Below are 25,809 nucleotides of genomic sequence, written 5' to 3' on the forward strand. Positions count from 1 at the left end.
TTCTAACCAATTTTACACATAAATGGTACAACATAAATGGCAAAATGGGACATGAAACAACGATAAACTCATACGTCATTGCCTAACTCAAATAGCAATGCAACAACACAACAATAAACGTAAAGCTATAATATAATATCTGGAGGCAGGACAGAAAATCCCTGCCTACTCGTTTCAATGGAAGTTGCTCACCCAGCGCATACGTCCCTATTGGGACACCCTACCTCTGGGTATTTGTTGAGTCCCTAAGGTCATAACAGCATGCTCAGTATTGTCCTTTATGCGTCCATGTCCACCTCCATGCGCAAGGCCGTGAGTCGAGCCCATTGGTCGAGCCCTTTTCTCTCGTTCATGTATTGGACCCAAGCTGGTCTCCAGCATCTACCGGGTTCTATTCTATGCTGGCGATTTGCCACTCTATCCCAATGGAGGACTACCTTATGGCCATGGTTCAATCATGCCTGCTGCAGCCATCTCTCTGTGGATCAACACATCCAAGCCTTTGTGATTTTGGGGCATTGGTCCCGGGTTGAAACTGCGAGAGAGTCTCCCGTGTTGATGTTGGACAAGAACTACTACTCAAAGTGTCTAAGCAGAAATACAGTAAATACCGTCCAAGAAACATACTTTGAAGGCTGAACAGATCTGTTTACATTCCATGGGCATGAACAATGTGTCATGATTGGACAAAAAAAGACAGCTTCCTGGGTTAATAAATACAACGGCAATTTCAGCTGTAGTTCTTTACCAGGCTCTCCTTGTCATATGACGGAAAAGTCCGGGAATGAGGGAATAATGTGGGCTTGGCACCGAACGCCATTCAGGTCACAGTTCACGTAGCCTATAGCCCTTCAGCTTCAGTATGTGGTCAGTGGGAGGGTTAGGAAGGCTTGGCGGCAGTTGGCTCACCGTGTCGCTACTCGTAGTTTAATGATTGGGGAACCGAGGCTGTGCACGTTCGTGCCAGTTGTCCTGGTGCTGAGGGACAGCGGGAACTGAGGCTCGGCAGTTACGTTCAACATGTCCCCGTCGTCCACATCGAGAGCAGGTGCCCGTCCGGGTCTGCTGTCCCCTCCACTGTCCCATCGGTAGCTCTTGTGTCTGGAAAAGGAACAGATATTAGGCCTACTGTTTTTACAATGGTAGTTAATGTGATTTTATGAGACGTATGTCGGATGTGTTTTGTCTGACATGATTCGTAGTCTTTGTTTTGGGTACATTATTTTGTTGTAATGATAGTTCTTTTCTGTATGTTCTATTTCTTTTATTTTTCTCTAATTGTGTCTCCTCTCTTCTTTTGTCTATGGACAGCTTCTAAGAGACAGTTCTTTCAAGCTCCAACCAACTTAAATAATTACTACCACTGTTTCCCTTAAAGCGGCACTATGTAATCTTTTTTAATATAATTTTGTCCAATCTGTATGGTAATACAAAATAAATTATACACTTGGGGTGGTTGTATTTTGTCTCCCTGCTCTTTTATTGAGACATTTAGATCGTGTCAAAGGTCATGTCTTACCTAGACACAGGATCTGACACGTAATTTTGACCTGATGGTCAAGATTAAATTTATCCCCTGAGCAAGCATATGAAAGCTCTATTAGCTCAATGGTAAAAATGTCAGCATTTGCACAGGAAACCGGGTTCAAATCCGGGTTAGAAAAGGAAAGTTACATAGCGCAGCTTTAATGAAAGAAATGAAAAAATAAAAAAGATGTGTGATTGATGTCAAACTAAAGTGTCATATATGAAACATCTTCATCTCTCACATCAAAACCTCCTAGGCTGGGAGCTTCACTCATGGTGTCATATCCCGAAGAGGACGATATTGATCCACGCTGTCCCTTCAGCCAATCAAAAACCTTGGGTGAACGGAGGTATGAACTTCCTGTTTCAGATGGCGTTCCACCACTCACTGGAACAGAAGACAACAAAACATTTGCAATGATAATAATACAAGAAGAAAAAAACAACCAATTATATTATTATTTTTTCTTCTTTTCTCAGTTCACATACTCTATTACTGAAAGAGGAATCTTAAAGGACCACTTCACCCATTTTCAACATATCTTCATGAAATTGGTCCTCACTAATGCTCATATTGAGGTTAGGGGCAGCGGTGGCCTAAGGGTTAGAGGAGCGCATGTTGCCGAATGGTTCCCAGTTCGGTTCCCGGTTCGATTCCCCGGACCGAAAAATCTGGGTGGGGAAGCGAATGGCCACCACTCACCACTAGCTCAAGTGTCCTTGAGCAAGGCACTGAACCCCATACTGCTCCAGTGGAGCTGCTCAGTGACCAACAGTATAAGACTGTGGTTGTACTGGTCAGCTCCCAGGTTTTAATGTGTTGTCTATACAGTATGTGCAGGGCGTTGCTGGAAAAGAGAGTTTGTGCTCAGCCACTACCCTGGGTAAATAAAGAACAAAACAAAAGACAAAATAGCCGATCTACAAGCTCAGAACGGGTAATAATGCGCTTGTGAGCTTGTAGATCCCCCCCCCCCCCCCCATTGACAAAATCGTCCCGGGGGGGCACCAAACCAGGTCCCAGCACCGGGCACCACGAACGGTTAATCCGCCCCTGGGGGTCCCTGGCTCACAATATTGTCAGATGGTAGTTTGTGGTCAAAAATATGTCCAAGTTGGTTGAATGTAAACAGCACGGAAAACACAGTAAAACACTGTGTAGGCTGAAAGGATAACAAAAAAAAAGTCCTGGGGACTTGTTTCCATTGTGGTCCGAATCACTGTTGTTGCAGATCAATTATATCGATACTCACTACTTGGAGGATTGTGCAGCATGCTGTTCCTTCTCCTCCTGATAGCTGGTAGGGTTGGTTCTTCTGGCTCCTTCACCACAAACTTCAACATCCTGTCTATCAGCTCCTCCTCTCTCTTCTTCCATTCTTCTTCCAGGCTGTTCCGTTCTTCGTCTGTCAATTTGTCTTTCAGACTTTTGAGCGGTGTCATCTCTAAAGGTTCATAGTGTCCTCTGTTCCTCGTCACCATGTCTTCTATTTTCTCCATCAATTCTTTTATCTCTGAAATGTTCAACTTGTCGAAGTCTAGAACATGGTATCTGTAGCCACATTTCTCCAGGAGCCACCTCAGAGGTTCTCCTTCAGACACTATGTACTCCTCAACACGTTTCCCTCCCAGCCAATATCCGCATGTGAACAGAACCAGAGCGTGTCTCCAGACTCTGTCCCCCAGCAGCTCCATGTGTTCCTCCACTGATCTCCTGTCAGCTTCATAGAAACTGGACAGGACAGGAACATTCAACAGGACAGCGTGGGGTCCAGGAGAACACAGAGTCACACCGTGTAGAAGGATGTCTTTCATCTCCTGTGATGGAGGCGTAGTCGACCAGTCTGGACAGTTCACCACACTCACATTTCTTTCAGCAACTTGGCTCTGTTGTCTGACGCATTCTGTCAGTTTAGTCTGGGTTTTAAACTCCTGGAATATGAGTTTTACTAAATGTTAGTCATAATAATCAACACCTTCATTCTATTCTGTCCTCAGTGAAGAGTTCACTCTTAAAGGGATAGTTCACCCGCCCAAAAACATATTTTTTTCTATCGATTGGTCACCCCATGGAGACTTGAATTCATGGATATTTTTTGTTTTTTGTTGCTCAATAATATTTGATATTTATATATATATTTGTGTTGGGGTGAACTACAGTATCCCTTTAACCTTGACTATTCTCCTTGACTTTGTCTAACAGTGTCACAGAAACACTTCAAAATAAAAATAAATTAAAGTTGAACAAAACTATATTTCATTTCATATTGTAAAGAAAGTGTAAACAAAGTGACATTTTTTAAAACATTTTTTAATTGCAAGTGCAAGGGTGTATGACAATTTTTGACTGGCGGACACTCATCTCGCTGGTGCCCATTGTTCAGGAAAGGATAAAAACATGTGCTAGCATTGCTAACAAAATCCTCAGTTTCAATCCAAACATCACGAAATCGCGGTAAAATCCGCTATTTATACCCATCGTTTTGAAAGGTATCACTCAGTTGGCTTGTGTCTAATGAGAATGAGATGTATAAACAATCATATTTTGTTAAAACTGTTGTGAAAAGGTATCTTAGTTAAGTCCTCCTGGTCACTGGAACCAGCCGGTTCCAGCAGGAGGCAGTGGCAAACACTTGGTCTCAGAGAGCATAGGCCTACATAACAAAGAGAGCCTAACCCTAAACCATTAAACAAAGGATATGTAAATCCTGCTATGCATGATGGGAATGATAGCCCTGTTTACTATCTTTATATCTTTATATCAACTGGTCTTTTCTCTAGTGAAGAGTTTTAACTTGACTTCAGTTCTATAAGCTGTAGTTTCAAAACTATTCACTCAATCTTATTAACCAATATATCATTATTTTGCTATGATTCCCTGCTTTCATAACATGAAAAAAAATAAAATTAAAAAATGCAAGATGACTGTCTCCCAGTCAAATTTGGTCACATATGTGTATGAATATGTGTGATAGTGTATACTGTATGTCACAAAAAAATCAACACACATATTTGGAAAAAAAAGAAAAAGTTATGAACAACCTAAATATATCTGAAGATGGTTAATAATCACAACCATTATAGAGATATTTTTTTGTGGAAATAAATTAGACATTTTATTTCAGTTCATGTAAATGTAAATGTAATATACAATAGCGTATTCCATCTTATGTAATGACTCCTTGTTATTTTGAGAGGGAACGTGTGTGTATTGATCACTGACAGTTCAATGGTCACATGATGTCTTAAACACTTAAAACAGTATTTTATACTTCAGCTATTCAAAAATAGAAGGACAAGCTCACAACACGTCGCTATGTGACAGGTTGCGACCTTGTAGATATGCTATTTTAGAACAAGGACAAGGGGGAGGGGGGTGTGAACAATTTTGTGACACCATGGTAAATGAAAGTGGTAAATCATTAATGACAGCAGATACTTTCACATTATTATCAGAAATATTTCTATTTGATATCTTTATGGTTTACGTTGAGGTCATTCATTATAACATTATTCATATTTTAGTCACCTTGAATGGAGTTTCTGTAAACACAGTCTTCTGCAGTATGTGATTTCCAGCTTTGCTCCTCTGAAGCTCCTCTCCACCAGCCAACATCACCCTCACATCTGGAGGACTCTGATGTTCTCCTGACAGACACAAACTCTAAATTAGTTCACTTAACAATTATTTAAATATTTACAGCAGCCTTCATATTGTCACTGTCGGGAGGAAACCTTATATATCCAAAACTGTTACTTTTCAGGAAATAGAAAAAAAATAACCTGTGTTCCAATAGATCCAATGTAGTTATCATTTAGTAACAAGCGCTTGCTAATACTATTTATTGGTTAACCACTTATTTATAGACAAATAAAGAAAATATCTGAACTACAAGCTCGCTTGCAGTTCTCACACCAATTACATAGGTAGGTTGAAAACGGGTGAAGTTGTTCTTTTTCTCCCCAATTTAGTCGTTATGCCAGCTACTTTACCATTGCGTCACCCGAGCGCCCGTGAAGTTTTCCTTTAATAATTTACCAGCCAGTAACATAACAGACAGGCAGATAGATTTATATAAACATTACCTTCAAACAGAGCTTTCAGAGCTGCTCTTCGTCTGTGGGTCCTGGTCATGAATGTCTGGACACGTTCCTTTACGTTCCTCGGCCTCTCTGACACCTTCTCTGAAACATCTCCATCAACTTCATAGTGTCCACCTTTGTTTCCTGCCACCATCTCCTCTATCTTCTCCAGCAGCTCTGTGACCTGTGTGTCATCTATCTTCTTAGTGTTGAAGACATGATATCTGTTCCCACATTTGTCAACAAGCCAGCGGAGGTCTTCCCCTTCGGCCTCAATGTGCTGCTCAATGCTTGTGTCTCCCAGAAAGTCTCCCTTGGTGAACAGTACTACAGTGCGACTCCACACGCTCTGTGACAAAAGTGCCATGTGTTCCTCTACTGCTACTCTCTGTGCTTTGGTGAATGCTTGATTAAGAGGAACCATCAGAAGAACAGATTGTGGTCCAGGAGGGCAGAGACTCACACTGGTCTGGATCTCCAGTTTGTCCATCTCTGAGGTGTCCTTTAGTGGACTCTTGTAGAGCCAGCCTGGTGAGTCCACCACTGTCAGACGTCTCCCTGCTACTGCACTATGTTTTACCTCACACTGCACTGACTTCTGACCTCCGTGATTAACTTTAAAAGGACTGCCTCCCAGAATGAGGTTTCCCGCTGAACTCTTCCCAGACCACTCCCTTCCCAGCAACAGAATCCTGAGGTCAGTCAGTCCTGTCAGGGAAAAAAGTTTACTTTTAATTTGACACCTTATTGTTTAACCACATTTACATTTTCTTCTTCTTAAAAAAAAACATGAAATTACAAGTCATATTATAACAGGTTGCTTTTTTTTGCCCCGATGAAACGCAACCAGCTGCTTCTCTCTGTGACCGTGTGTGTGTGTGTGTGTGTGTGTGTGTGTGTGTGTGTGTGTGTGTGTGTGTGTGTGTGTGTGTGTGTGTGTGTGTGTGTGTGTGTGTGTGTGTGTGTAGCATACATTTGTTGTTAGCACTTATGATCCCATAGCATGGGAGGACAGCCGCCGTTCAGAGTATGGGGAAGTCTCGGGGAGGTCTCCCCATTGGCTTAAAAGAGTATGTTTGTAGTAGTGAAAATATCTTTCTAGACCAGGTCTTCAACCTGGTAAAAAGCCGATCTACAGCTTATAGATCTGCTATTTTCACAGTTTGTCACAAGACAAAGTTTAGGTTTAAAACATTCTAGCTATGTTCCTTAACCACTTCAACCCTAGACTTAGTTGACTGGAGTCCCCCAGGGGATTATACTAGACCTCCTCCTGTTTTCGCTTGGCACTAGATGTCTTTGCCCCAGATAGATGATCTACAAACTCACAACACAAAGGATTGCTTTTGTGAGCTTGCACATCAGCTATGTTTGACTAATGTTTGACCCACGAAAGGGATGCTAGGAATGTGGTTAAGCCCTATATACTCCATCATATGAGCAAAGCCTCATCTACAAGCTCACCAGCGTTGGTGTATTTAAAAAAGGAATCACCAGCAAATACAATCAAAACATATACAACCCTTTTTCATCTCCTCACATCAGAACATTACAATTTAGATTAGCAAAGCATCACTTTAACAAAGTAAAACAAAACATACGCATACGTTTTGGAAGTCCAGTTGTTTGTTTCTGAGCGTCTGCCCTCCTTTGTTCTGCTCTAGTTCCGATAGTTCTCTCCATCTCCTTCAGTTCCTCTGAGATGTGTTTTTCTGTCTCATAGTGAGAACCATTACTAGACACCATCTGCTCTATCTTCTCTAGCAGCTCTGTCACCTGACTTCCATCTTCTCTGTCAGTAATGTTAAGAACATGGAAGCGACCTTTACATTTCTCAGTCAGATATCTTAATTGATTGTCAGATCTAATGACATCAGGTGCCATCTGCAGAAGGTGCTTATTTGGATTAGTCACAGTGAACACCACAATAGTGTGTGTCCACACTCGATCACTGAAGAGAAATCTCAAATGCTCCTCTGCTGACATCCCTGTTCCTTCATATGGGGTGAAATCCAATCTCATCACTAGGACAAAGACATGGGGTCCTGGAGGACACAGATTCATACTCTGTTGGATTTCTAACTGAGTCAGTTTTGGGGTCAGATCTAGAGGTAATCTGGAAAGCGTTGACCACGGTGACCTGTCTCCCTGACACTACCGCTTGTCTCATGATGCTCGTAGATGTTACTAAACCTGTATCAGTTTTCTGGTTTCATTTGTTTAATATATATACACTATATTTGACATATAGGCTATTGTTACAGGTTCACATTATCTCTAGATTTCTCTAGATTTAAATATCATTTTACATTTTTATTCGTTAGGGTTAGGGCTTAACACAAGAGTTAGGGCTTAACGGTAAGAGTACAATTCATGCCACAAAATCCATATTGGAGCAAATGGTGTGTTGTAGCAGCAGGGGCGCAGAAGGGGGGAGGATTGGGGGGTTGTGACATACCAGTTCCATGGGGAGGGGGGGCCAGGGAGGCCCTGTCGTAGGCCTCATCCACGAGAGGGTCCGCCAGGTCCACGTCGTAGAGCGGGTCGACCGTCTCCATCTGACCAGCCCAACTCAAGGCCGGGGATGGTGCACAGAGCGAGAGCGGCCTCGCCGCGGCCTCCGTCCGATCACTGGAGCCTTCCCCCGGATCTGGGAAAAAATTTAAACTTCCAATGATGAGCAGAATCACAGCAGCCTTACACAGCAACACTGCTGTTATTTCCACACCAAAAGTAACTCATCTACAAACTCACATCGCTTTGCACTATTGTGTTGTGGGCTTGCAGATCTGCTACTTTCTTTGCTGCGTAACATAGGGTCTTAAAACATCTGTCTGACTCTGAGCCAAGGAAGGTAAATTAAGGAAAGGACACCGACGTAATTTTCTCTATCCAGCAATTCCAGCTGGCAGATTTGTCGCACTGCGTGGCAAACTGCAGCCGGGAGTTCGGTGGAATGCTTTGTAGTCAACGAGAGCCAGGTGGACCAGCTTATAAATAATCACTATTTCTTAAAGACTGGGACCTTTGTAAAATAGTCGGTCCAAGAAAATAAAAGAAGACATATCACACATTGTTTTCTGCTGTGTTGCTTTTCGATATGTAGCCTACACTGTATAATTCTATAGACGTATCTAAAGAGCACAAAATAAGTTTATGGGGGTCATGCCTATGTTCCCTCAGCCCTATGTTCCCTCAACCCTATGTTCCCTCAATCCCTAACAACAAAAATATCCAAATTAGGCCCTATGTTCCCTCGGCCCTATATTCCCTCAGCCCTATGTTCCCTCAACCCTATATTCCCTCAGCCCTACTGTATGTTCCCTCAGCATCACAGATGGCCCTGCCATAATTTGCTGTTGGTGTCACCTGTTGGGATCCCCTGAAGGAGGGGGGCTGCCCTAGTTCCACTCGGGGTGTCACCCCAAAGATCAGTCTGTATATGTGTCCCGGGCATACCTCGGGCACCGTCCGACCGAACAACCTCAAACTTTACGAGAAACACAAGTCTCTGTACCTTTGGCATAGTTCGGCTTCCCTGATTGGCCAACCCAACCCATCGGTTGTGGATCGTCAAAAACACTCAAAATAAGCTAAAACCGCTGGCAGCGGCGGATGAATTAATGAACTAATACCTGGCAATGAATGTGTTAATACCTTACAGCAAGCCCAAATACTTAAATGTTTAAAACGTGTCCCACTCACATCAACTATTAATGTTTTTAGTCAGAAATCCCGGCCGTCAGTGACACTTATAATCGGGGTTTCTACATATTTTCCATTTCAAATTTCCAGAATTCTCTATTGATTCTTCAGACCATATTTGACATACAAGTATAATGGCTACATGTAGATGCTTATTATGTAACAAAATAGTTTTAAAATCCAACTGTACTGTATGTTACATGCACGTATAGCCTACTATTATGTTGCCAAATAATTGCAAGATTGTAGCTAGGTACAATAGGCTCATACAATTCAATTAAGCACTGTTTTATTAGAACTACATGCAGTAAGTAGTATATTTTTTAATGTTTGCCTATAATGACATGACCAAAATAGGGACGCCAGTGGTTAACACTAAACCCAGGCAATGCTAAACCAGAGCAATGTTATTGATATTTTGTCATTTAAATTTGAGCTAACTATCAACCCCTACAGTAACAGAAGGGATGTTCATGTACAATTCACCAGTGAACTAGAAAGGAGAACTAAAGTCTATTGACTTTGCTTTATTGGCTGTTAGATTAGGTAAATCATATCAACACTGTATAATAAATGACACTCCTACACAGAATGTTTCTGTGTATCTAAGGCTAAAGGATACCTTCATAGCTTCCTTATCGTTTCCTTTATGGCTGTGATCGTTGTCATTTCAAAAGACACTGTGACACATGTGAATAGACTGTGCTGCACAGACACAGAGTTTTTTCCCCAATTAATTTTCGATTCTTTTCGATTCTTATTTATAAAAGAGACAAAAAATATGGAGGGTAAAATAACATATATATATATTTGTATCCAATAGATCATGGGACAATGAGTATACTGTAGGTAGCACTGCGCCGGTTAGTTTGCGTCCTCGTTGGCATAGATGTTTGACAGTGGAAACTCGTCAAACTTTCTGTGTAGGAGTGACTTTATTTATAGTCATTTATTATACAGTGTTGATAAAGCAATAAAGCAAAGTCAATTGACTTTAGTTCTCTGGTGAATTGTACATGAACATCCCTTCTGTTACTGTAGGGGTAATATAATAATAATAATAATAATAATAATAATAATAATAATAATAATAATAATAATAATAATAATAATAATAACTAGAAAAAGTGCTCCTCGGAGCACAACTCTCCGCCAGAAGACTTGTGTTGGGAATGTTGGGAATGTTCTATCTGTATAAGTGTCCTATCCGTCCTGTCTGTATAAGTGTCCTATCCCTCCTGTCTGTATAAGTGTCCTATCCGTCCTGTCTATGTAAGTGTCCTATCCGTCCTGTCTGTGTAAGTGTCCTATCCGTCCTGTCTGTGTAAGTGTCCTATCCAATTGTTACAGTATCCGCCATTTCTCAACCATTTCGTGATTGTTCCTGTCTTACCTCACTCTTACCAGACTTGTGTTGGGAATGTTGGGAATGTTCTAATTCTTATGTTCTAACTGTCCTATCCATCCTGTCTGTATAAGTGTCCGATCCGTCCTGTCTGTATAAGTGTCCTATCCGTCCTGTCTATGTAAGTGTCCTATCCGTCCTGTCTATGTAAGTGTCCTATCCGTCCTGTCTGTGTAAGTGTCCTATCCGTCCTGTCTATGTAAGTGTCCTATCCATCCTGTCTATGTAAGTGCCCTATCCGTCCTGTCTATGTAAGTGTCCTATCCGTCCTGTCTGTGTAAGTGTCCTATCCGTCCTGTCTGTATAAGTGTCCTATCCGTCCTGTCTATGTAAGTGTCCTATCTGTCCTGTCTGTGTAAGTGTTCTATCTGTCCTGTCTGTATAAGTGTCCTATCCGTCCTGTCTGTATAAGTGTCCTATCCGTCCTGTCTGTATACTGTAAGTGTCCTATCCGTCCTGTCTGTGTAAGTGTCATATCCCTCCTGTCTATACCAGTAAGACTCCCTAATCGGGAGATAAGCGACCGTAGGTCACATGTATACAGAAGAGGGCTGTAAAGGCGATTGGTTCCTAGTTGTGTGGGCAATGTATAGTTTTGTTTGGTGGTCTAAGAAATGTGGTGGCAGGCATGTTGATGACATGAGTGTACACATACTGTGTAGTGTGTAGCAATTTGCGTGTTTTTAGGGGCAAAACTGTAGGAGTAGTGGGCAAAAATGTGTTGTGAAAAGCGGCCTGAAGGTGGCGCTAGAAGAGGGCCATGTGAGAAATTAGGGGTGGGGTGTCCGCGTTGCCTTGGCGGACGAATAGGTACCGGCCGCGGCTCTCCCGGACGCTCCTAGCCCGAGTTACGGCATTTTATGTGAGCTGCAGTGGCAGGGGGTCCTCCACTGGGGGCGCCACCACTTTTGCATCCGTTCTGGAGCACCAGGAGTGGGTGGTCCCCGGGAATGCCCCGTGAGCAGCCCCGTTGGGGTGGTCATTTGGTAATTTGTCCACATGTGCTCATTTTTTACACTTGGGGGTCCCCGAGGCAGCTGGGGGTCCCTGGAGCTCCGGGGGTCCTTGGAGGGTGTAGTTTGGCAGGTAAGGAGTGTGTGTGCAAAATCTGGCATGGATCGGGGCAACGGGTGCGGAGATATGAGCAGGGCAAAAGTGTGACGGGACGTGTGTGACGGAGTGACGGGACGTGTGTGACGGAGGGACGGGGTGACGGACGGACACCTGGAGCAGGTTTCTATAGTAAATGCGACCTACGGTCGCAATAAGTGTCCTATCTGTCCTATCTGCCAATTATGTATCAGCCATGCAGCCATTTCGTGATGGTTCCTGTCTTACCTCACTTTGACAGTGGCACAGACACTGTCAAAGTGACGCCATGTATTTATAGGCCGCTATGCGTCACTAGCCAATCAGATCACAGTATTTTACCGTATTGTCACGTGTCACGTGAGGCTTGACCAATCGGTGTGTCATATTTAGAAAGTGAAAACAATACTCTCCTGGCGGAGAGTAAAGAGTAATAATAAGTGTAATAATAATACTAATACGGGTAATAATAATAATAATAAAAATAATAATAATAATATAAAGTGCTTACCGGGTAAGCACTTTATGTTATTTATGGAGATGTACGGGCCTTAAACACGGATCTCCAAACACTATTTGGGGAAGTGTCCAAGGAAGGCTGTCATAGATACTGAATTGTAATAATCAATTTCCAGATTCAAATTTCCAAAATTCTCTATTGATTCTTCAGACCATAATATTTGACATACACGTATAATGGCTACATATAGATGCTTATTATGTAACTAAATAGTTTTAAAATCCAACTGTACTGTATGTTACATGTATGAGCATGTATAGCCTACTATTATGTTGCCAAATAATTGCAAGATTGTAGCTAGGTACAATAGGCTCATACAATTCAATTAAGCACTGTTTTATTAGAACTACAGTAAGTAGTATTTTTTTTAAATGTTTGCCTATAATGACATAACCAAAATAGGGACGCCACACTGAAAGTGGTAAACACTAAACCCAGGCAATGCTAAACCAGAGCAACGTTATTGGGATTTTGTCATTTAAATTTGAACTAACTATATACCTTCAACCCCTACAGTAACAGAAGGGATGTTCATGTACAATTCACCAGTGAACTAGAAAGGAGAACTAAAGTCTATTGACTTTGCTTTATTGGCTGTTAGATTAGGTAAATCATATCAACACTGTATAATAAATGACACTCCTACACAGAATGTTTCTGTGTATCTAAGGCTAAAGGATACCTTCATAGCTTCCTTATCGTTTCCTTTATGGCTGTGATCGTTGTCATTTCAAAAGACACTGTGACACATGTGAATAGACTGTGCTGTACAGACACAGAGCTTTTTTCCCAATTAATTTTCGATTCTTATTTATAAAAGAGACAAAAAATATGGAGGGTAAAATAATATATATATTTATATTTGTATTCAATAGATCATGGGACAATGAGTATACTGTAGGTAGCACTGCGCCGGTTAGTTTGCGTCCTCGTTGGCATAGATGTTTGACAGTGGAAACTCGTCAAACTTTCTGTGTAGGAGTGCATGACTTTATTTATAGTCATTTATTATACAGTGTTGATAAAGCAATAAAGCAAAGTCAATAGACTTTAGTTCTCCTTTCTAGTTCTCTGGTGAATTGTACATGAACATCCCTTCTGTTCTCTTCACTTTATATAGAGCCATATGAAATCCGTGTTAACGGAATCGCGGACGGAATCGCGGAAATGACCAATAAAAATGGAATTGGAATAAAACACGGAATATTGCAGAATTTGAAAAAAAAAAAAAAATCGCGGTAAAATATTTTTTTTTACCGCGAATTTTTACAAATCCACGGGACACCACCATTTTGCATGGCCACATCCTACTTTATAAACAGTAAAATCCACGTAGAAATAGTCTTAGAAAGACGATAGAAACAATAATACATGCGCGACGCCATTTTGCGCATGCTCAGACCGAAGTCACCGAATTATTTTGGGAACATTTTTGCGTATAACACAACAAGGGCCATGTATGGACTGTTATATCTTGAACATTCATTCATTTCCACTTACCAGACACTTTTTTTTATGGTAAAAATGAGCATAAAAAGCAAAATACAGAATTACAAAAATAAAACGGAATTGGGAAAAAAATAAAACGGATTTCATATGGCTCTAACTTTATACCAGGTAGGTGCAAAAAAAAGGTTTCCTGTCATATCCATTTCCTGTTTTGGTAAATTTCCCCATAGCTTAATATGATTGGCTCGACTGCTATCAATCAAATATGAAATCAGTCAATCAAATGAAGCTATGGGAAAATTAACCGGAACAGGAAATAGGTATGCCACCTTCCAGAAACCCGGGACTGCAGTTATGCACAGAGACTATTAAAGGATTTATTAACCTTAATAAGGCATTGTTCACGCTTAAAACCTGGTAGATGCAAAACCTAAAGTTAACCTGTTAATAAGTGCATAGTTAACTGTTAATAAATGCATGATAAACTATGTTATAAAGTAACAACACAGCTTAATAAAGGTTGAACACTGACATGATAGGTAAGTTAAAGAGACTGAATAAATGTGTTTGTAAGGCTATTATAAACAACTTCAAGAGACTAAAGGCTTATATTTAAGTTGCTTGATTCAATATAGATATTTGATATTCATTTTTATCATAACATAAACCAATTGTAACTCCATTTCAACCATGTTAGACTCAATTAAAACATGATATTTCCTGCTAATGCATGAGGAGCCCTGTTTTTTTATTTATTATTATTTTTATCTATAATTTACATTTAGAAAGAGAGATATATATACGGAGAAAACATGTCCCTCTCACGCATCAGGACAATATCAGTCACCAGAACCAAGGACGTGTTTTCAATGAATTTAACAGGGTTAAAATGTATGCACACACTGCATCACACTTAGAGTACAAACTGCTCCTCCTCACCTATAAAGCTCTCCATGGCCTAGCCCCACGGTACCTGTCAGACCTCCTCCAGGATTACACCCCAGCGCAGAACAGAACCTGAGGTCTTCAGACTTACTGTAGGTCTCTCACCATACTGTATCCCTCACACCAATAAGGTACGCTTATTGGTGCTTATCTTCGATAGACCTTTCAGTGTCTCCCCGTCTCTCCAGCTCGTTATAGCAAACAGAAAATACATTTTCATGTTGAGATACCAATGTCATCGAATCATGAAAGAGAACTCATATAGGATACGTACAGGATAAACTTTGAGCAGGAAACTAATTGGAATCGGAAGTTCGGAACACTATAAAATTGAAGCTGATAAATGGGTTCTCTCTCCTGGTAGGGTGAAATTGGTAGTCCACCTGAACATGTATTTTCTTTTTATTTAAGAGCTGGAGAGATGGGGAGACCCCTGTTACTGGACAAACACCCTATAGCAATTATTGTCAGAAAATAGTGTTTTAACCTTTAACAAACAACATTTTGTTTTAGCAAAAAAATATAACTCAGAGCACCTTTGTGTATAAACCTGTCCATACATTTTTGAGATATCAAAAATGTAACCTTTTGTGACATGCCAAGTCTATTGTCACACTCCTTTTGTAGGATTTTAAACGGTTCCATTGCCCATGTAAAAAATAAGTCTATTATACAGTACTTTGTATTTTGCTAAAAATATCTCATGACAGACAGGAGCTAAAATGTTACCCCATTTTACCAATCTGAGGGAACATAGGGCTGAGGGAACATAAGGCTGAGGGAACATAGGGCTGAGGGAACATAGGGCTGAGGGAACATAGGGCTGAGGGAACATAGGGTCTAATTTGGGATGGGGGAACATAAGGCTGAGGGAACATACTGTAGGGCTGAGGGGGCATAGGGATTGAGTATGCTTCCTCTATGTATACCTGGTGTCCAAGTAAGGCGAGCTATAGTAGTAGTTTGGTTCCGTTTAATAATATCCTTTATCTGTTTAACTAGTTTGTTCTTTACTGTTTGTCTTTGTTGTTGTGGTTACGGGTCATGTTCATCAGCATCATCTTATACTATTATAATGTACAGTCATACAGTTCTATTGTGCAATGTAACACTATCAAACATGTGTTTACTGTAATTCCTCACCTGTCATGAATCCTGATGTCTGTCCAAGGTCCTTGTCTGTAGACACTGAGTTGTAATTGATGACTTTGTGGTTGATCTGTATCACACAGTGTTAGATACAAGATAAACCTGATTAATACAATGGTTTATTTTTCCTGGAAAGAGTTAAGCTGGGAGGAGAGACAGAGAGAGGTGTTGCCAAAATCCTTAGCCTACGCACATTCAGAACAACCAATCATGTCTCTATGATACACCAGCATTAGAAAGGACATGAGAACATGAAAACAACACTCACATCGGCATGCAAATTTCATTCCACATGTAATACTTCCTCCTATTTTATGCAGCCTATGTATGTCGTTTTATGTCCAGTCGGTCAGTGGTTCTCAACCTTTTCAGGCCTCGACCCCCCAAAATAATCATATTTGAACTGGGGACCCCCCAAAATATTCATATTTGAACTGGGGACCCCCCACCCTGACAAGCAATTGGAATTGTAGGAGTTGAGGCATTACATTTAGTTTGACTCGATTCCACAGATAAATATTGTGAAAATCAGATCTACAAGCTCACAACGCGTCGCATCGCGACGCGTTGTGAGCTTGTAGATCAGCTATTTTCAAATATGTTAGTGCTTTTACTTTTGGTACTTTAAGTACATTTTGATGCCAATACTTTTGTACTTTTACTCAAGTACATTTTGAATTCTGGACTTTTTCTTGTAACAGAGTATTTTTATATTGCAATATTGGTACTTTTACTTAAGTAAAGAATTTTAGTACTTTTTCCACCACTGCTGCGGACCACCCATCTGAAAATATTTTGAATCCATACAAGATTTGTGTGGCTAAAATGTTTCAAAAATACATTTCTAATTATTATATAAAAAGATGAGTAGCCTACCTTTTCTCTCATTCAGAGTGCATCCTTATCACCTGCCTGCAAGGTGGTTGAAGAAACCAGTCCAGCTTGCTCCTTCAGTGTCAACATGTTAACTGAACTGAGAAGTGATTATGACAATATATCTGTAATCATTAATAACCTGCTGTAAAAGTCCACAGCCATTTATGACATGACTCTGCCTCCTGCAGGCTTGCTCTGTGTGTGTGTGTGTGTGTGTGTGTGTGTGTGTGTGTGTGTGTGTGTGTGTGTGTGTGTGTGTGTGTGTGTGTGTGTGTGTGTGTGTGTGTGCGTGTGGGCTACAGACTGATGAGAGACAGGATACAGCTGACATGCCAGTTACATGCCAAAAACAATAATAAGAGTTCTGAAGTAAACTTCAATAAGAGTTAAAACAACTTCCATAATGTCAGCAGTGTTGATTTGTATTGTTACATTCTAACACACAACGTCAAAATTTGCATTACAAAATTATTCTGAAATCTGAACTGTTACACAAGATTCTAATGACAAACACACCATCATGTGTGGTGTTAATACAGAACACAATCAAGACATCGATGTGAGCTAATACTACTACTAATGTTGATATCCATGGTGGTGAATGGACATTATACAACAGGTAGTTCCGACCAAGCAATCTGATTGGTTGAAATAGCTTTCTAGCCGTGCTTCAAACCAGCATCATAGCACGGGCCTAATCACATTAATAAATCACTCCGCAGTGCAGTCCAGTCCGCACCTGATTAGACCATTATATGGCACAGCTGTGCTGTGAAGTCACTCTGTCCCACGGTAGGAAAACAAACAGACAGTAGCCTGACCCACCGCCGCCACCGGAGAACAAACAGCTATGCAAAATGGACTATGTTGTTAATTTGGTGGATTTACGGTTGATCAATGGTTAGAAGGTTATAAATATCCTCCTGTGTAAAGTAAAATGACTCCCATTTCGTTAACAGTCCAGTAGGCTATATGCTCCGTCGTACGACCGTGTCACGCGGCCAAAATAGCCGATCTACAAGTTCACAACGCGTCGCGTTGTCAGCTTGTAGATCAGTTATTTTGGCCGCGTGACACGGTCGTACGACGGAGCATATAGCCTACTGGAATTCATTCCACTGCGCAAGCATTGATAGCTCAGCTGTGTTGATGAGACGGTGCCTCAAACTCAAAGCACTGCTACAGGGACTATTTAATGTCTCTCAGTCAAAAACTCTTCTCTTTACAGGGAAACGGACAATAGCGAAACCTTTTTATTATTAATTGCCCCACAATATGAATACATTTGGATGTGTTTTGTTGGTAACTGTTGTATAATCGCAATATTACACTCGAGGGTGTGCTTTACCTTACATTATTGGCACTTCAGTGATGCTGGCGGAACTCGGCTTCGCCTCGTTCCTGACCGCATCACTGGCGTGCCAATAATGACGGTAAAGCACACCCTCTCGTGTAATATTGCTTAATTGTTGTGCATACTGTACCTAACCAGCTGTAAAAACATTACATCTCCTTTGGTCCAAATCACTGAGTCTACACACCTGTTTATGTCTCACTTGGTTATAAGATGTGACCCATCACGCCCCCTTGTGGCGTAGCTTACTAATACCCAGAAAACAAAGTTTGAAATCCAAATGCACAATCTGCAACTTGTAGATCTGCTATTTTCAGCAAAGAGGTTTGGTGTAGAGGGGGGAAGAGAGCAGACCAAGTACAGAGCCAAATATCAAGTTTGGTGTGAGTGGTTAAATGACACATGAATCCAACATATTAATAGAAAAGATTATGTGTAATGAAATTAAATCCATGCAAAAGTTGAATCTGTAATTTTATACAATATGTTAGTGGGGGTCTCTGCTTCATCTCTCTCTCAGCTAAGGGGTCATTGGCCTGAAAAACGTTGAAGACCCCTGACATACAGTATATACATCTTGACTATCAACATATGAACTGCTACAAACTGTACCAATTATCTAATTTAGTAAATAGGAGTGTTCCATGAATAAACATGCTGGTTTAGGAAAGTGTCTTTCAGTGGTCTCAAATGTAGGTGAGATGGTAAGTAATATATAGAGCTCTGGTAAGTTAATTGTGTTAACTTTGTTCTGTCACAAGCATACTACTGCTTTAACTAACTAACTGTTTTTAGTAGTTAAGGACACGGAAATACATTTCACTGACCATTTCTGGTGTGACTGACATTTAACATGTAGGCTGGAATCAATCTCTTCTCTTTATATAATGTTGTAATGACTGGCATTGAAAAGGCTTGGTAACTTCTCTCATTCGAAAACATGTTTTTATTGTAGTAACGGCACATATCATTTCTTAATTAAAACCTCATGCCAACCAATGTCCTATACTACACCTCTTCATTACAGGACTGGCTTTTCAAATGAAAGTGGTTCCAAAAAGAGGCTTTTCCAACCGAAAGGCTGAGCGTACCTACTGTCACCACCCCTAACACCCAGGGTTTGTAACCGATATTACACATAAATGGTACAAAATAAATGGCAAAATGGGAAATGAAACAACGATAAACTCATACATTATTGCCTCAACTCAAATAGCAATGCAACAACACAACAATAAACCATAAAGCTATATAATATCTGGAGGAAAGGACAGAAAATCCCCACCTACTCGTTTCAATGTAAGTTGCTCACCCAGCGCATACGTCTTTATAGGGACACCCCACTTCCGGGTATTTGCTGAGACACTGAAGTCATCATAACAGCATGCTCAGTATTGTCCTTTATGCCAGTGGTTCTCAACCCACCTGGGGGTCAGGACCCCCAGGTGGGTCCTCAAATTATGTTGGGGGGTCCCCAGATGATTAGCTTAATGTTCAACATAGTTTTCTCACTTAACAGTAAACAAACCCAACATACAGTATAAGTATCTTCACATTTCTAAAGTGATATGACAATTTAAGGCCTTTTAAGACATTTTTAATACCTCTATTAATCATCAAACTACGCTATAAAAACTAGTCGAACATTGATATGTTGATATGTCAAAACATATAAGAAAGAGGCAAAAACTGTGAAAATAGCCGATCTACAAGCTCACAACGCCTCGCTTTGTGCGTCGTTGTGAGTTTGTAGTTCGGCTATTTTCACAATATTTATCTGTGGAACCGAGTCAAACTAAATGTAATGTCTCAACTCCGCTTTCGATTTTTTGGGGGGTCCCCAGATGACAGTGAAGTGACAATTTAAGGACTTTTAAGACCTTTTTAATACCTATAAAAAAAGAAAGAAAAAAATACCATATACTGCATCAAAGGTAATCAACAAACTATACTATAAAAACTGGTCAAATTGTCCATTAATATGAGACAGAGGCAAAAATTGTGAAAATAGCCGATCTACAAGCTCACAACGCCTTGCAAATGTGAGGAGTTGAGAGCTTGTAGATCGGCTATTTTAACAATATTATATCTGTGGAACCGAGCGAAACTAAATGTAATGCCTCAACTTTTACAATTCCAGGTGCTTGTCAGGGTTGGGTGGTCCCCATTTCAAATTTGATCATTTTGGGGGGTCACGGCCTGAAAATGTAGAGAACCACTGCTTTATGCGTCCACGTCAAGAACTACCTCCATGCGCAAGCCCGTGGGTCGAGCCCATTGGTCGAGCCCTTTTCGTTATAGTTCATGTAGTGGACCCAAGCTGGAGATCTTTGCTTCAAAAAGGCCTCGGGGTCTTGCAGCAATAGACAATAACTGTAGTTTATACACTGAAGCATGCTGGGAAGTCTGTCTTCATCACATTGGCACACCCTGGCACTCAACACAGCCCCCACCTGAGGGGTTTCACTGTCCCCAGTACCCCACACACCTACAAATGTCCTGGAGGTGCTGAGGCACATGTCTCCTTCGCTTATCCAGCCTTGGAGGCCCCGGTGGTCTCGGAAGTTCGGGGGGCCCAGTGTGAAGGTCATTATGATGGGGAGGGGAGGGGTCTCCGGCATTTACCTGGTTCTATTCTATGCTGGCGAGTTGCCAGTCAATATGGAGGACTACCTTATGGCCATGGTTCAATCATGCCTGCTGCAGCCATCTCTCTGTGGATCAACATATCCAAGCCTTTGTGATTTTTGGGCATGGGTCCAGGGTTGGAACTGTCACTGTGAGAGAGCCTCCCGTGTTGATGGGGGCTTACGGTGGACAAGAACTACTACTCAAAGTGTCTAAAATACCGTCCAAGAAACGTACTTTGAAGGCTGTGCAGATCTGTTTACATTCCATGGGCATGAACATTGTGTCATGATTGGACGAAAAAGACTGGGGGAAGGGCTTCCTGGGGAAATACATACAAAGGAAGTCCCGCCCTAGGCAATTTCAGCTGTAGTCCTTTATCAGGCTTTACTCCTTGTCATATCTGGGAACGAGGTTAATGAGGGCGTGGCAACGAACACCATTCAGGTCACAGTTCAACACCATTCAGGTCACAGTTCAACACCATTCAGGTCACAGTTCAACGCCATTTAGGTCACAGTTCAACGCCATTCAGGTCACAGTTCAACACCATTCAGGTCACAGTTCAACGCCATTTAGGTCACAGTTCAACGCCATTCAGGTCACAGTTCAACACCATTCAGGTCACAGTTCAACGCCATTTAGGTCACAGTTCAACGCCATTCAGGTCACAGTTCAAGTATAGCCCTTCAGCTTCAGTAGGTGGTCAGTGGGAGGGTTAGGAAGGCTTGGCGGCAGTTGGCTCACCGTGTCACTACTCTGTATGTAGTTTAATGGTTGTGGAACTGAGGCTGGGCACGTACACGGCACGCCAGTTGTCCTGGTGCTGAGGGGCAGCGGGAACTGAGGCTTGGCAGTTATGTTCAATTGGTCCTGGTTGTCGATAGCAGGTGCCCGTCCGGGTCCGTGGTCCCCTCCGCTGTCTCTTGTATCTGGAAAAGGAACAGATATTAGGCCTACTGTTTTTACAATGGTGGTTAATGTGATGTTATGAGACGTATGTCGGTTGTGATTTGTCTGACATGATAGTCTTTTGTTATAGTTCTTTGCTGTATGTTCTATTTCTCAACATTTTCTCAATTGTGTCTCCTCTCTTCTTTTGTCTATGGACAGCTTCTAAGAGATAGTTCTTTCAAGCTCTAACCTACTTAAATAATTACTACCACTGTTTCCCTTTAAGCGGCACTATAAGTAACTTTGTCCAATCTGTATGGTAGAATATGTTAATATAATATAAAATATAAATTATACAATTGGGGTGGTTGTATTTTGTCTCCCTGCTCTTCTATTGAGACATTGACATCATTTCAAAGGTCATGTCTCACCTAGACACAGGATCTGACACAAATTTTGACCTGATGGTCAAGACTAAATTTATCCCCTGAGCAAGCAGGAAAGCTCTATTAGCTCAATGGTAAAAATGTCAGCATTTGCACAGGAAACCGGGTTCAAATCCGGGGTAGAAGAGGACAGTTACATAGCGCAGCTTTAATGAAATAAATAAAAATGTAAAGGTGTGTGATTGATGTCAAACTAAAGTTTCATCTATGAAACATCTTCATCTCTCACATCAGAGTCTGCCAGACTGGGAGCATATCCCGAAGAGGATCCTTCTCCAGCTTCATGTCCCTTCTCCAGCCAATAATAAACCTTTTCAGATGGCGTACCACCACTCACTGGAACAGAAGACAACAGACAACAAGACATTTACAATGATAATAAAACAAGAAAGAAAAAACTGCAAAAGAGGAATCTTAAAGGACCACTTCACCCATTTTCAACCTATCTTCATGAAATTGGCCCTCACTAATGCTCATAATAAGATTAGGGTGGCCTAAGGGTGTGTCTACTCTACAGTATGTGCAGGGTGTTGCTGGAAATGAGCATTTGTGCTCAGCTACTACCCTGGGTAAATAAAGAACAAAAAAAAAGACAAAATAGCTCACAGCGGGCCATAATGCGCTTGTGAGCTTGTAGATCTGCTATTTTTAAAACATTTAGAAAAATATTGTAAATTGTAATTGTTTTTTATAATTTTGAACATTTTGAACACTAATATTTTCATATGGGGGTCCATCCCTGGTACACAATATTGTCAGTTGGTAGTTTGTGGCCAAAACTATTTCCAAGTTGGTTGAATGTAAACAGCACGGAAAACACACTAAAACACAAGTTCTGGGGACTTGTTTCCATTGTGGTCCGAATCACTGTTGTTGCAGATCAATTATATTGATACTCACTACTTGGAGGAAGGTGCAGCAGGCTGCCCCTACTCCTCCTGAGAGCTGGTTCTTCTGGCTCCTTCACCATAAACTTCAACATCCTCTCTATCATCTCCTCCTCTTTCTTCTTAATTTCTTCTTCCAGGCAGTTCCGTTCTTCGTCTGTCAATTTGTCTTTCAGAGTTTTGAACGGTGTCATCTCTAAAGGTTCATAGTGTCCTCTGTTCCTCGTCACCATGTCTTCTATTTTCTCCATCAACTCTTCTATCTCTGGAACGACCAACTTTTCTTCTAGAACATGGTATCTGTAGCCACATTTGTTCAGGAGCCACCTCAGAGGTTCTCCTTCAGACTCTATGTACTCCTCAACACGTTTCCCTCCCAGCCAGTATGCCCATGTGAACAGAACCAGAGCGTGTCTCCAGACTCTGTCCCCCAGCAGCTCCATGTGTTCCTCCATTGATCTCCTGTCAGCTTCAGAGAAACTGGACAGGACAGGAACATTCAACAGGACAGCGTGGGGTCCAGGAGAACAAAGAGCCACACCGTGTAGAAGGATGTCTTTCATCTCTGGTGGAGGTGTAGTCGACCAGTCTGGACAGTTCACCACAGTCACATTTCTTTCAGCAACTTGACTCTGTTGTCTGACACATTCTGTCACTTTAGTCTGGGTTTTAACCTTCTGGAATATGAGGTTTACTATATGTTAGTCATAAATGATAATCATCACCTTCATTCTATTCTGTCCTCAGTGAAGAGTTCCCTCTTAACCTTGACTATTCTCCTTGACTTTGTCTAACAGTGTCACAGGAACACTTAAAAAAATAAATAATAATACATAAATAATAAAAAAGTAATGAACAACCTTAATATATCTGAAGATGGTTAATAATCACAACCATTATAGAGAAATGTAAAATACAATAAGTATTCCTATCTTATGTAATGACTCCTTTTTAATTTGAGAGGCAACGTGTGTATTGATCACTGACAGTTCAATGGTCATGAAGTCTTAAACACTTAAACGGTATTTTATACTTTGGCAATTAAAAAATAGAAGGACAAGCTCACAACACATCGCTATGTGACAGATATAGACATAGATCTGCTATTTTAGAACAAGGAAAAGGGGGGGGGGTTGTGAAAAATCATGAACAATGTTGTGACACCAGGGTGAATGGAAGTGGTAAATCATTAATGACAGCAGATACGTTCACATTATCACCAGAAATATTTCTATTTGATATCTTTATGGTTTACGTTGAGGTCATTCATTATAACATCACATTCATATATTACTCACATTGGATGGAGTTTCTGAAAACACAGCACTCTGCAGTATGTAATTTCCAGTTTTGCTCCTCTGAAGCTCCTCTCCACCAGCCAACATCACCCTCACATCTGGTAGACTCTGATGTTCTCCTTACAGACACAAACAAAAATATTTAGAACCTGAATTCAGAGATTGAGTTTTATAGCAGCCTTCATATTGTCACTGTCGGGAGGAAACTATAGGTTACTACCGTAACCCCGGTGCTATGAGGTACGAAGCGAGAGGTGGACCGGGTCTTCTGACTGGTCCCGGACGCCATGCTCTTAGCTCGGCCTCTGGGGCTTTGACTGAGGCTTGGGCGGGGAGTGAGATTAGCTCAGGGCCTGACTCACTCCTGACTGGGAAAACTCTGAGGAAGGCCTGCCAACCATCCCGTCGAGCTAGCTTTGATAGCTGGGGGGGCTAGCCGAGCAACAATGGTGAGCTAGCCTAAACAGCTACCCTGTGTTAGTCACTCGCTAAGCTGGAGTCAGCAAGCTAACAGTTAGCGATCAAAGCTAATCCGAATTAAAACGCTAGGAGCAAGCCCTGAGGCTACTAGCACAGGAAATATTACGGAAACCGTGTTTTAACGGTAGGAGAAAGTCAGAAATCACCTGGATTTGTTAGCGTCTCCCGGTCACAGAAGTCGGTCCTGGCCTGTTGAAACGTAGTTAAGCTAACAAACCTTAGGCAAAAACCGAGGAAATAAGCTCTGCGTTCAGACGAGAAGAGGGAATGAAGGAACGAGTGAAGATCCGGCCCCTGACTATATAGGCGGAGGGCGGGACCTTCAGTCAGGGGAGCGAATCAGAATCCAGCCAAATGGATTTTGTCTGGAAGTGTATCAAGAAAATGCTTCTGTGTTCGCGCCAGGGAGCGCTCTCCCATAGCGAGACCTAGAGCGGAGTACTGAAGTAGAACCTTATATCCAAAACTTTTCAGGAAATGGAAAAAAAGAACCATGTGTTCCAATAGCCTGGTTCGAGACCATAGACCCCGCCCACTCTCTGAGTGAGCTCCTCTTGGTCTGGTGTCATAATGCTTTTCACGGTCGAAGAAAAACCTGTCAAATCAGAGTCGGAGGTGGGGGGTGGTCTAACGACAAGCCAATCAGCGAATATCTGCTAAAACAAGTTGTGCGATGACGTCAGATGTAGACGGATCCGTGGATCTCTTGTGATTGGTTTAGGGCAATTTGAATCCCCTCCCCCTGGTATCGCGGACATTGCAGCCAATTTCAGACTGAAGCTCCACGCAGCTTCAGGCTGATAATCAGGCTAGTGTTTAAATGGATCCAATGTAGTTCATTTAGTAAGCTCTTGCTAATACTATTCATTGGTTCAATATAACCACAGACATATATATAGACACATAGAGAAAATATCTGATCAACAAGTTCACAACGCGTCACATAGCGACATGTTGTGAGCTACTACTTCTCACAACAAATACATAGATAGGTTGACATGAAGGTAGGTTGAAATTGGGTTGTCCTTTTTCTCCCCAATTTTGTCGTTATGCCAGCTACTTTACCACTTCGCC

At 41.5% G+C, this 25,809-nt stretch overlaps 2 protein-coding genes across 3 annotated transcripts in view; both read right to left on the reverse strand.

Moving 5' to 3' along the window:
* Nucleotides 1–729: 729 nt before the first annotated feature.
* The window catches only part of LOC311060497 (GTPase IMAP family member 8-like), a 48,389-nt gene continuing 23,309 nt past the window's right edge, over nucleotides 730–25,809 (reverse strand). Inside the window, exon 6 of one of the 2 annotated variants that reach the window (XM_084078692.1) lies at nucleotides 730–1,101. In XM_084078692.1, the coding sequence (XP_083934818.1) occupies nucleotides 928–1,101 (174 nt within the window). In that variant the 3' untranslated portion in view covers nucleotides 730–927. Of the gene's footprint in view, nucleotides 1,102–21,391; nucleotides 21,663–25,809 lie in introns of those variants that run through there. The other variant, XM_084078693.1, reaches the window with a different exon arrangement.
* On the reverse strand, nucleotides 1,734–20,723 carry LOC311059579 (GTPase IMAP family member 8-like; the record flags this gene model as incomplete). The annotated part of the gene is made up of 7 exons (XM_084077586.1): nucleotides 1,734–1,915; nucleotides 2,781–3,459; nucleotides 5,057–5,175; nucleotides 5,614–6,318; nucleotides 8,069–8,260; nucleotides 15,867–15,942; nucleotides 20,532–20,723. The coding sequence occupies 7 exons, from the start codon at nucleotides 20,721–20,723 to the stop codon at nucleotides 1,734–1,736; spliced, it is 2,145 nt and encodes a 714-aa protein (XP_083933712.1).

This window comes from Gymnoscopelus microlampas, assembly GCF_963454915.1.
Source record: "Gymnoscopelus microlampas genome assembly, chromosome: 14".
Classification (NCBI taxonomy): Eukaryota; Metazoa; Chordata; class Actinopteri; order Myctophiformes; family Myctophidae; genus Gymnoscopelus; species Gymnoscopelus microlampas.